General features: G+C 37.7%; 1 protein-coding gene across 13 annotated transcripts in view; it reads left to right on the top strand.

Moving 5' to 3' along the window:
• The window catches only part of rap1gapa (RAP1 GTPase activating protein a), a 65657-nt gene that overhangs the window by 41631 nt on the left and 11058 nt on the right, over nt 1-12968 (top strand). For 12 of the 13 annotated variants that reach the window (XM_015043734.1, XM_015043744.1, XM_015043724.1 and 9 more), the window contains 10 exons: nt 2994-3029; nt 4085-4132; nt 4368-4406; nt 5397-5588; nt 8424-8527; nt 8913-8991; nt 9077-9130; nt 10041-10124; nt 11513-11613; nt 11763-11892. In XM_015043734.1, coding sequence (XP_014899220.1) covers nt 2994-3029; nt 4085-4132; nt 4368-4406; nt 5397-5588; nt 8424-8527; nt 8913-8991; nt 9077-9130; nt 10041-10124; nt 11513-11613; nt 11763-11892 — 867 coding nt within the window. The remainder of the gene's footprint in view (nt 1-2993; nt 3030-4084; nt 4133-4367; nt 4407-5396; nt 5589-8423; nt 8528-8912; nt 8992-9076; nt 9131-10040; nt 10125-11512; nt 11614-11762; nt 11893-12968) is intronic. The other variant, XM_015043747.1, reaches the window with a different exon arrangement.

Here is a 12968-nt window from a genome sequence, read left to right as displayed (position 1 = left end):
TTTATTTTTTTCAAAATTTCATACCAAAAATTGTGGCATGCTGATTTATGCTACCATTTTTATTCTGATGCCCCTAAATAAAATCCAGTGTGACCAACTGACTCTGGAGTCACTAAGTCAGTATAAACGTCCCGCTGTGTGTAATTTAATTTCAGTGAGCTGTAATCCATCTGTTCTGAGAAGGCTTTAGAGATTTGTCAGAGAACATTAGTGACCAATCAGCAGCATGAGGACCAAGGAACAAACCAGACAGGTAAAGATAAACGTGTTGTAAAGGGTTGCTAGGTTACAGAATAATGTCATAAACCCCAGACGGGAACTGAGACAGTAACTTTGGAGGAGCTGCAGAGATCAACAGCTCAAGACAGATAATTTTTGAAAAGACAGCTTTCATCATGCAGTCTGGCCTTCCTGGAAAAGTATAAAGAAGTATAAAAATATATAATTTGCAAGCAGACACAGCAAATGTGTGGAGGAAAATTAACACAGCACATCAACCTGAATGCAGCATTCACCATGAAGCACATTAGTTAATTTAAAACAGGGACAATATGCAAAAAACATTAATAAAAGATGTAAAGTTAGTTTCTATCTGTAGCTCCTGACTATTAGTTAATAAAACAGTTTTAAGCAGTCATAAAAGTTCATTGAAAGCTCCCATATACCATATATACAATCACAGTACTGTCATAAAATTACAGCAGTGTAAACAGTACTATGCCAAACATCTGCTCTGGAAGATTTCTAATAGCACTTTCTTGACATTACAAGGAGAGTCGTTCAGGTCAGGGGAGAGTTTAAGACTTCCTGGGACTTTGTTCCATTCTCTTACGCCTTTGAATGAGAAAACTGTCTGCAAATGCAGAGCTTCATTTGGGTTTTCTGCAGTCATTACTGTTGGTGGAGCTCCTGGTTGTGAGCTCAGAGCAGAACTGGAAAAAGTTTTTCAATGCTGAAGCAGCGGTGTTGCTCATAATTTTAAAATAAGACGCACTTTAGAAGAAGGCATATTCATTAAACACAGAAAACCTACTAGAGGCTGTGGTGGAAGTTCACTTTTTGACCCTGACCAAGTATGTGGAAATATTACAAGGTATCTATACTAGATTCTCACCAGTTTAGTCATTTGTTGCCACATTTTCCTTTTCTGTGTTGTTAAATCTTGCTATCCTTTTGTTGGTTGTCAGTTACAACCGTTTATGACAGCAGAGACGTTGGACTCCACCTCCAGCTGTCACCCAGGATGCACATAGTGTTTAATGAGAGGCGGATGACTTGAACCTGATTTCATCCTGTAACTCTCCAAAGGGTTAAAGACTAGAGAAGACACCTCTAACTTCACACCGAGGATCGTTTATCTAGATTTCAGGCTTTGCACTGCAAGCCGGCTGATGACACGGCGCGTATCTGCCTGAGGATCTTGCCTCTGGGTTTTAGTCATCAGGGATATAGCTTTAGTTCAGGATGCAGTTACCTGTCTGAGTTTGCAGAGAAGCTCAGTAGTCGTGACAAGTTGAAATCCGACATCCTAAAATAAGCGACAGTGAAGTGTTTCGAAGCTGCAGGATTTTAGTTTTCAGTGAGGCGAACAGAAACGATGGCGGAAAACCTTCGCAGTCGCCAGCATCATCCGATGGTGACAAAGACACACTGGAGGAAACCCAGCAGTGTAAGTGATTTTATTTTGAAAACACTGCAAATCTTCAACAGAAGTTAAACGGAACAGAATGAAAATTAAGTCCAAAGCCACTCACTTTATGCTAAATATAAAAAAAAAATGTTTTTGTGTAAAAAGTGTTAAAGTTTTCTAACGTTTTAATGAAAAGCCAGGAATCGTGCAAAAGCTCTGAGCTTTTCTGCTCCTAATCTCTGGTTACAGCCAGAATTGTTTACTTTCAGGGTTTGTGGCAGACTATTGTTTGCACATGGTGGAGGATTTTACTCAAACTCACACAAAGCTAAGACATGATTGCTCTGTACACAGAGTATTTGTGTCGGGCTTTGCAGGTTGTAGCGTTCAGCCATCTCTTAACTACACCGGGTCGGATTGGTGCTGCTCATTCTCAGCTGTTTCAGGAATGTTTTGCATGTAAAAACACAATGATACTACAAGGCGTTGCAAGGGGGAGTTGTTCAGATGGTTTGCATGGAGCATGTGTAGGGTGAGGCAATTACAGGTAGAAAAAAAAGAGCATTTTTTGCAAAAAAGTAAAATGTTTGGACAGATGTGAAAAACAATTATAGCTATTAATACTAATCGGGTGATTTCAGAAGGCAGTAAAACTACAATTTTGTTTTTGTACCACAATTTTTTTGTATACATCACTTTGTATTGGTCTGTCATACATAATCCTGAAAGAAACACTACTTGAGATTTAAAGGCAATTGGATGAACTGGATTTTATTCTAGGGTGTCAGAATAAAATCCTCAGAGGTTTATTTGCTAAAAACTTTTTTGGAAAACCAATATAATTTTTCTTCCTTCTTTTTTCAGTTATGTGCTTTCTGTTGATTTTTCACATAAAATCCCAACATGTTGAATTTTGTTGTTGTTTGGATAGTAACAATACTTTTACAAGGTACTGCATTCACCTAATACTTAAACCTTAAAATAGTCTGTTGCAGAAAACTAAAAGGTATTAATACCGTCAGCCTATTTGCTAAAATACACAGATTTGACCAATTCCTTGTATTCAGAAGTTTATTTGCTAAAAATGTTTTGAAAACAATTATTTTCTTCCTTCTTTTTTCTTTTTAGTCGTGCTTCCTGTTGATTTGTCACGTAAAATCCCGAAATTAAGAATTTTGTTGTAGTTTGTTGCAGAAAACTGAAAGGATTACCATCTGTATTTGCTAAAATACTGCAGAACTGATGTTAGGTCCTACATGATTACCAAATAAAAAGCCATGCTCTCAAGAATCAGTTAAGCTTCTTTTAAAGTAAACTTTGACGCCTGTCAGATGAACTCAGACTTGTCATCTCCTCTCCTCAGACCACAGATTTATTTGAAATGATTGAAAAGATGCAGGTAAGATGATGCACAGATCTGTGCATTTCCGTCTCGCCTCACTAAGCTGAAAACACTAACCAGCCGGTCTGTCTTTTTCTAATTCTGCTGCATCTCTTCTTGGCGATGACACTCCTTATCTTTTTCCGTTTTTATTTTGTTACTGAATTGAATCTTGAGTCTTGCTGGTTTCACACCAGCTGCTTTTCCTCAGCCTCTCCACCAACGTTCTGGTTGAGACATTGGCTGACAGAGATGTAAGCTTATTATCTCACTTCAAACACTGTCTCCTGGTTTTCTGAAGCTTTTGGAAGGATGTTTTAATAAGTCATGAAATCCCACACACAAGAGGCTAAACAGTTCTATGATGGAGCTTATCAAAAGGCGCAGCATTTCTGTGTGTTTGCAGTTTATGCTCCAGTGATGGCGTATTCACATTAGTCATCATTTTCAAAAATATCAAAAGCACTGCAGACAAGAAAGCTTCCAGAAGCTTTCACGTATTTCATGTCTTGCAGTTGCTTTTTGTGCAAGCAAGTATGTCTTTTGACAGAAACAAAGCTGGATAATATACATGTACCTTAATAAAGTCTAGCCTTGTCATGACTGCAACTCCATTTCTCCATTTCTGCATCCCCTCTCCCCGTTCTCTATCACACACATACCTGAGTGAGAATTGCTGTGAAGTATTTCTACCCAACTTTGCATTTTTGTAAGCCTCCAGGGTCTAATTCCCACACTTCTGCAGTTTGTTTACTACTTTGCTTCCACTCCCCACCCTACTCTGTCCTCTAGTCTTTCAGTATCCCTTCCCCGTCTATGAAATGTATCTGTTTCAGTTTTTTTCCATCTGTCCCTCTTTGACGCTGTTTTGCTTTCTCCCTCACGTCTCCTGGGAGAAGTCTGCCGTTATATAACAAGTTTGATCCTTTTCTCGCAGTTTGTTGCGTTTTATTTTTAGACTATGATTATTACACTGCTCTGTGAACATTGTTTTTTTGTGTGTGTGTGTTTGTACTGGGAGGTTTTTTTGTGTGTGATTTTCTTCTTTTATTGTCTCTACCTACCTGTGACAGGGCAGCAGGATGGATGAGCAGAGATGCGCCTTTCCTCCACCTCTGAAGGTACGACTTCGCTTTTACAGGCACTTTATTTTTAATAATATGTAACCCAGACTGAAATATCTGTGTAACATTGTAGTACTGCTGAATTGTTTAATGGCTGATTTGAACAAAACTTTGAATGGATTCTTTCATAAAGGGATTAATAAAAGAAAATAAGAAATATTACATAACAGCTATATCACTACTCTATCAGTGTATTTGTAGAATATATTTTTATTATTTGAATTTTTTTCAGACTGAAGAGGATTACATTCCATACCCAAGTGTTCATGAGGTGGGAAAAACTCATTTACAATCTATTTACAACAGGGGAAAAATTTGATCGCCTGCTGATTCTATGTGTTGTTTCTCTTACAAAGAAATAGTTTCTAATTTTTAGTACTTACTCCATGTTTATTAAAGAAAGACAGAGCAGTCACAGAAAATCAAGAAAAAATATATTACATAATAGTCTAAAAGTTGAGAAAATGTGTATTTAATCCTTTAGTAGAACATTGCTTAGTATTTGGCGGAGAAGCAAATATGTTGCATCCATCATTAAGATATTTCTTGTAGGCAGTTATCCACTTTTTCACACAAAAGTGTGACTTTTGGTGCATTTCTCCTTATTGAAACTTTATACTTGCTTGTGGTCATTTTGCCTCACCCTTCTTCAATTTGTAACAATAAACAAACAACTTTGTGCAGATTTTCTAAGCCATATAGTATTAAGTTGTTTTTTCGTGATCGTAATTTGACGATGAGATAAATCCAATTTCTGCACTATTTTCATTAGAAACATCACCATCTTTTTAATTTGCATGGATTTCTAGATGGAAGTGTTTTGATTTGATTATAAATTTATTTTCTGGTTTCAGTTGTTTTTTTTTTTTACCAGGTGCTTCTTGCAGATTCTCCTCTGACAGCCTTTGGTCTTGGCCAAGGGTACAGAGAGGTAGAAAAGAAAGATATTGATTTTGTGAACTGGTACCGTGACAAATAGTGATCACTGATCAGGAGTGATTAGCTCATTAATCTGGAGGTTAAATGGCCGTGTAGCAAATCTGAGGAAGCCAGAATTAAGGCTGGGTTTTAGCTCATCAAATATTTTTCACTTAATATCATCTAGTGCATTTTTCACCTTCTTCATAGATTTTTTTTCTCTGCATTTAAAAGAAACAAGAGAAAAAAGCTGCAAGATCAACAGGGAATCAAATCTCTCTCTGTCTCTCTTTCTCTCTCTCAAGTTTTTGCAGTGCTGATTGTTCACCCATATTTTGAACAGGTGTTGGGAAGAAAAAGCCCCTTTCCTCTCATCCTGCTGCCACAGTTTGGTGGTTACTGGATTGAGGGAACCAACCATGAACTGAGTGAAGCTGGGGACCCGGAGCAGCACCGACCGCCGCCACCCAGCAGCCGCACTAAACTGGAATGTAACACAACGGCCACACTGTACAGGAAACACTTCCTGGGCAAGGTGAGCTGCATAACATGCTAATTATATTTACAATTTCAATGCAGCCTCTTCTCTTTTGATCTGAACTTTATCAAAAATGATGAAAAACACTTAGATTGCTGTAGAAAAGCCAGACCTTGCATTTGCAAACCGCGTCATCAATGCACGGAAGTCATACAGTCACTGACCGACAACAGGTGTCATAAAAACACAAACAAAACCTTTCTGAGCTTAGTATTTATTTCGTTATATGAAGAGAAGATCCGCAGAGTCCGGTACTTCTTTTGGTCCATCCTCAGACTGACCGCTGTTTCTTTCTTTACTGGTTGCTGTTACATCACTGGCTTCTCCTGAGGAAGGAAACATTTGCTGCTCAACTTAAACTTAAAACATCCTGCATGCACTTTTGCTCTTGATCTTTTTCTTGCAAGCAGTAAGAGTATGAACATCATTTCGCTTCAGAAAAACAGACCAAAACAGACATTAAGCTTCTTTGTTTAATGTTTTATATGCAACTACTTCTTAGTGGTTTGATCTTGTTTCACTGTTGTTTTAGTGGGTTGTGTTTCTTGATGGCTAAATGGGACTTTGGTCCTACTTATGAAGATTTTTGCCATTTATAGAAATCATTGACTATATCAAATATAACAATAGTTTTATTTTAGATTATACAGAACACAGAAAAACAATCTTCTTATATAAACTACCTCTACAAACTTAAGGAAATGTTCTGTTTGGATTTTTTTGTGCATCCAATGCTTACATCTTGTTGGTTCTTGAATAAATACATTTGTACTATATTTACATTCAGAGTTGTCCAAACTTAAAGTTGGAACTTTATTGTTGAATATTGCAGTAATATTTGTTGAAACATCTTCTTCATTCTTCTTTTTTCTTTTTTTTATAATCTCACAACTTTCAGTGAAATAAATTCAGGCCAGTTTATGTAAAATATATCTCTTTCCGGTGGAGCGTAAATGAAAAAAATTTTAAATAAAAGCAGCGTCCAAGCAGTCTTTTCAAAATGTAAAACTGCAGTAATGATTGCGATTCAATATTTAGGGCACCTCAGTTTAAACTGAACAATGGAATAATAGAGATAGCATGGTTTTTAGTTTCCTCTGCTGTATTTTGGCGTCTCTAAAAGACTGAATACAAAGTATTAAGTGCAGATTGTATTTGTCACGGATTAGAGAAGCACAATCTCATGTCAGCCTCCTAATCTCAAGTTACTGCACACAGAAGGCTTCATCAACAATGCTCCAAATGTCACACAAATACAGGAACACATAAATGTAAAAGATGTCACATAACAAGTCCAGCCTTTGTGTGCGTAGCAAATGAACTGAACCATTTACAAATAGGAAGATGCTGAAAAAAGCGGCACTAAGGCCATAAAAGTTGAAGGGTGTTCCTGTTTACTTGTGAGACTCTGTGTTTTATGTTCGTGCGCTTCAGCGTGAGAATTCAGCTGTTTGAAACAGAGACTCGCAAACTGACCTCCACTTCTAGTTTTAGGAGGATGTTTTGTATTTATCAGAGTATTACTTACATAATCTTTAGGAAACATAAAGGAGTTGGTTTTACAGAGTGCCAGAAGAGCCACAGTTTAATAAATAAATCAGTCATTAAATGTTTTTAGATGTAATTGATACAAAATGTAAAAAAAAAATGAATTAATACACAGATTGCACATGATTTAAATGTGTCAGTGATGAGATAAAAAATACATATTTGAAATTCATTAATTAAAGGTTATAGTTTTAGAAAAATGAAGAGACCACTGCACTGAAAACCTCCTGGTTCTTCCACCAAATATTGATTTCTGAACTCTTCCTGAGTTAAAACATCAGTATTATTGTTCCTAAATGAATATGAACTTGTTTTATTTGCGTTATTTGAGGACTGAAAGCTCTGCATCTTTTTTGTTATTTTGACTTTTTTTAATTTTCTGCAAATAAATACTACATTAGTTCATAGCATAAAAGAACAATGTTCATTTTACTCAAACGTGTACATATAAAGAGTAAAATTTTAAGTGATCTCTTACTTTTTTCCAGAGCTGTATATAAGACCATATACTTTAGTATTTAGTTATTTGTGCTGTGAAGTTAAACGGTCACTGCGGCTCATCAAATAAACTCTAACGTTTAACTGGTAAATCTGCACAGCCACTCAGTGTCAGATGAGTTTTATAAGAGCAGAAGAAGTCGAGCCCTTTTACTGAGATGTTTCAGGCTGGATGATAACATGAATTTATTATGCGTTGCATTGTGCAATGAATTATTCTACAGGCTTAAAGGGAAACGATTATTAAGTAAAATAATTAAATATGTTTTCAGTGAATAAGCATCCATTTTTTGTTGTGAAATACTTGCTTTATTGTATAGTTTATAAATAATCTGTTGGTTTTCAGTTTTTAATTATTTAAGTACTTAATTGGGGAACATTTAAACCTCCAAAGTTAGTTGGTAATGATTAAATAAACCTGGTGTTTAATATTCTTAAAGTCTTTTTTTCTGTGTGTAAAGTCTTAGTTGAAAGTGTAAATAGGTTAAAATATAATGTCCTTACTCACTAATTTGCATTTGCAGGTACTTCCACTGATAATTTCATCATTTTTCCACCCAGACTGTAAATGTGCTCAGGTGTTAATCTGAGTTGGAGCGGGAGATAAAGCTTGTGCAATTAAACTCGGATGTATCTTAAGATGTTTTCCACATCTGTATTAGAGATGCTAACAAATTTCTCTGTGTTTGTCTGGTGGAAGTACTGCAGCAAAAGGACATATGCGTTGATTATCTGGGTTTGTTTTTGATGAATACTAATGGCGCTGCGCTAACTCTGTGCCCTCAGGAGCACTTTAATTACTATTCACTGGACAGTTCCCTCGGACATCTGGTGTTCTCCATAAAATATGATGAGATTGGTGACCAGGAACATCTCCGCCTCATGCTCAGGTAACACTCAGTATGTATGTGTGTGTGCAGCCTGTGTGATTCTCGGCTTTACAAAGAACTATTGTACAGGCTAGAAGGGAAAGTTCACCACTTTCAGCATCAGAAGAGCTTCAGCAAATGCGGCGTAATAATTTTTCATCCCCAGTGTGGCGATAATGTGTGACTGGATGGACGCGTCGTCCTGCTGTTACCGCAGCAGCCATAAAGCTAAAGAGAGTGTCAACAGAGCTGTCGCTTCCAAACGCCGGAGTAACAGATGGACTATTTAGGCCAGCGAGTGGGTGTGATAGAAGGAGGGACAGAAGGCAAAGAGAGGGGAAGTTTGACGATTGGTTTTTGTTCTGTGGCATCTGATGGATGAATTATTGCTTTATAACTTCAACAGAACCAAGCTGAAAACCTACCAAGATGTGATCCCCATTTCCTGCCTAACAGAGTTTCCCAACGTGGTCCAAATGGCCAAGGTGAGCAGAGATGCGTTTCTGTGAACAATAACCGATCAGTCGGCTCATCCTGACTTTTTCTTTGTTTTGAACATTTAAACCCAAGCTCGTCTGTGAGGAAATCAACGTGGACCGCTTTTACCCTGTCCTCTACCCAAAAGTAAGTTGGCACCACCAGTTTTGCATTTGTCTCGCTCAATAATGGAAAATTTAAATAGTTTGACGAGCAGTAGTGGGCATTGTGGCAGGAGAAGTATATATACTGATTTAACTATTCCACAAGCCTCAGTGTATTTTATTTGTATGCCACAAGATACACCAAGAAGAAGAAGAACCCATTAGCATTTCCTCTGATCAGACCAAACCAAGTTTGGACATTTTGGTTTTCATGCAAAGTTCCATCTGTAGCAAAAATAAAGCACTGCACATCAGCCTTGACACATTTTCAGAGTGAAACATGGTAGTGGCAGCATCATGCTGTGGAGATGCCAGTCTTAAGCAGGGGCAGAAATGCTGGTCAGGGTTGATAGGAGGAGGGATGGAGCTAAAAACCGGACAAAATAGGAAGAAAACCCATCAGAGGCTGAGATTTGACTTAAAAACTTCTCACAGACCCAATCTGATGAAAGTTGAGTCACTTTGATTATTATTTCCAGCAGATTCAGTTTCTAGACGTCCAACGCTGACAGAGTCATAATCTAAAGAGCCTCCAGCTGTAATTACAAATCCATAAATCTACTCCATAAATCTGAATAAAATGCATAAAACTCTTTCCAAATTTTTGTTTCTAAAATAATTAAGACATCCATATCACTTCATCACCAGTTTGTTCTTTCACCTCCGAATTTTTTAAAACCAAACTACTGAGACAAATTATTCAGAACATATCAACTAAAATAAGTCTCACACTGAATTTGTTGAATGAAATTTTGCAGTCCGTTTGCATGCCTGCACAGAAAAGAACCAAAGAACCAAAAGGAAAGTACTGATCAAGCTCAATTGGTTGCAATCGATCAGCCGTTATCAAGAAAATAACTGACAAAAAATATAATTTGTGTGTTTTTCTTCAGGCTTCTAGACTCATTGTCACGTTTGACGAACATGTGATCAGCAACAACTTCAAGTTCGGGGTCATCTACCAAAGGTTCGGACAGGTGAGTGACAGAGCAGGTGAGCTGCAGGAATGCCTGGAACCTGCTGTTCGTGTTCCTCCCGTGAACAATGAGCATGCATATTCAATGCAATTTCTTATTTTCCTGAAGGAAGCTGATTATGCTCAGTCCGTCTTGTAGTAATTATGTCTTTCTGTCAAAGCCAGTCATTGTTGCTGCCTTCAGCTCACCCTCTCATTTCTGAGCCAATCAGTTCCTTTGTGTCAGGGAGCAGAGCTGGAAGGACGAAAGAGCAACTCAAAGTTATTCCAAGAAAAGCTGCAGGTTCTAATACGCACGTGTTGATAAGACCTCAAAGTCGGCGCTTTTAATTTTAACAAAGACTCTCTGGTTCGGGAGACTTTCAGGAACTTAGAAGATTATAAACAAAGGCAGCTTCTTCCTTCTTTATTCTGCCTGTTTTAAGGTAATAACTCCTCTTCTCACTATCAGTTGATAATCACAGTTTAAGCTAAGAGGATTGTAACCACAAGCTCCCGCATCTCTGAAGATTCTGTCTAATTTGGCTGCCATATTGAAGTTATCACAGCACAATATGCGCATCTTTATTTCTTGTGCTTGTGCCATAATGGCTGCTCTGCCAAACAAATGTTCTCTGCTGCTCCTTCTACTTGATATTATTAAACTGAACTTGGAAAGTACTATTGGAATTCATTCACATTTTCAAAAAATTATTTTTCACTTTAAAACCATAAATTCCAAGGTATTTTCTTGGAATTGCACACAATCGAAAAAAAGCTGTAGAATTTTTTTTTTTTTATGAGTAAAGCCTATAAATTTGTCTTTTGCATTTATATTTATCCACATTAGCTTTCATAAACGTAAATAATGTGCAGCCAGATTACCTTTAGAACTTCCTAGCTATACAATAAATCCCTCAGAAGGTTCTTGTAGAGAACAAAAGTGAAATAAATTGCATTAAAATCAACAAGAAACACAGCAGAAAGGTCAGTAAGGTCAGGGATGGGTTAAAAAAATTACAAGATTTGAACATCTCACCATCAATTGTTCATTGGTTTACATGCAAAACCCCATGTGTGAGCCCTGTTCCCTCATTCTATGAAAGGTTTTTGTTAAGGATCTGCAGAAAAGATCAGAGCATATTTAAATGCTAGAATGGCCCAGTTAAAGTCCAGACCTAAATGCATTTTAACACCTGCGAATAGCCTGTCCGCTGCTGCAATCGCAGCTAAAATTTGTTCTGCAACGTGGGAGAGCTGAATGCAAATGGATGTTTTATAGATTTTTGTTCAACTTCACAATTATGCAGCGGAGGGTAGAGTACCCAAAACATTTTTATTCAAGTAAGAGTGGCACTACTACTATGTTTGCAAGAATTTTCATTTTTCTGTTTGCTTCCCTGGATTCAGACGTCAGAAGAGGAGCTGTTTGGCAACAGCGAAGAAAGTCCTGCCTTTGTAGAGTTCCTGGAGTTTCTGGGAGAAAAGATTGAGCTGCATAATTTTAAAGGGTAAGAGCCAAACAATAGTTGTCAAGGCTCTAAACGAACTCCACCAAACTCCTATTTGCATCCCATCATGCACACTGCAGGAGTAAATGGTCACGCTTTCTGCAGTGATGGTGGAATATCCTGTTAGACATGGTTCTGTTTACTTGCAGTTTCCGCGGAGGGTTAGATGTGACTCATGGGCAGACTGGCACCGAATCCGTCTACTGCAACTACCGCAACAAAGAGGTCATGTTCCATGTGTCCACAAAGCTGCCTTACACAGAGGGGGACACGCAGCAGGTAATGCAACACCGTGAGACGCTGACACACCTTTCGAGATTCATATCAAGCGGTCAGACAAGTTCCCCTCTGAGAATAACAGTACACCATTTCCCTGTTTACCCACGCTGAGTCAGAAACCTGCAGTGCATAAAATGCATACATGATCCATTACCGTTTGCACGTGAGCAGATTTTTCAGTTCTCATGTATCTTCCCCCCCCAACCCCCACACAAATACTGATTAATAAATGCTAGTTTACACACTCCAGCATGTCACATTTTGTACAGACACAGATGGGAATGTCTGTATTCACATGCTCAACCTCCCAGCCAGCAGTAGTGGGTGTTATATTTATATGCCATGTTGACCTAAAACAGCGAACTCCTCTGGCTGACTTCAAGAGAAACAGCGCCTCTCTGTGGTGGTTTGTAAATTTGCATGCTGGCAACTGAAATGTCTGCGTGGAGGGTATTCATCTGATAAAGGAAATGAAGAACTACATCCTTTACACCTACTGTGTTTTATTTATAGTTGCTTTTTTTGTTTTATACAATTGCAAATGTGTAAATTTTACAAGCTTAATGTCATAAATAATGAAGGGGTTCTTGATTATGTTCCCAGAACAGTTGAGAACTAATTAGCAGTGGAGTTTGTTATTTGGCTTTGAAGTTAAACTTTAGGCATTACACATTTTTAGTATTTCTGTTAGTTTCCATCCACAAACAGTGGACTGCGTGCTCCATATGGCTTGCAGCAAACTGCAGGTTGGACTCTGCAGTAGTTTCTTTTTGTCCACTCTTTTGTAAAAGCCTGATTTGTAGAGGTCATGTCTGTTAGTTGAACTGCAAAGATTCTCCCACCTGAGCTGTAGTTGTTTGCTGCTCCTCCAGAGTTAACATGGGTCTTTCTACTTCTCTTTTATTTCTGTGTTTTTTGGTCTTTTGTTCGCTGATGTTCTCTTAATAACCCTCTGAGACTTTCGCAGAATAATTTAAGTTATACTGACATAAAACTACACTTACTTGTGCTTTTTATTAATTACTTCTGAAGTTAATTGCAACAAATTTAACTTGGGAGTGTCAGAGTAAAGGAGG

This window comes from Poecilia latipinna, unplaced genomic scaffold (genome assembly GCF_001443285.1).
Source record: "Poecilia latipinna isolate Pla-1442-1.1 unplaced genomic scaffold, P_latipinna-1.0 Scaffold36, whole genome shotgun sequence".
NCBI lineage: Eukaryota > Metazoa > Chordata > Actinopteri > Cyprinodontiformes > Poeciliidae > Poecilia > Poecilia latipinna.
The sequence above is the reverse complement of the archived record's forward strand: the minus strand, read 5'-3'. Positions and strand labels throughout refer to the sequence as shown.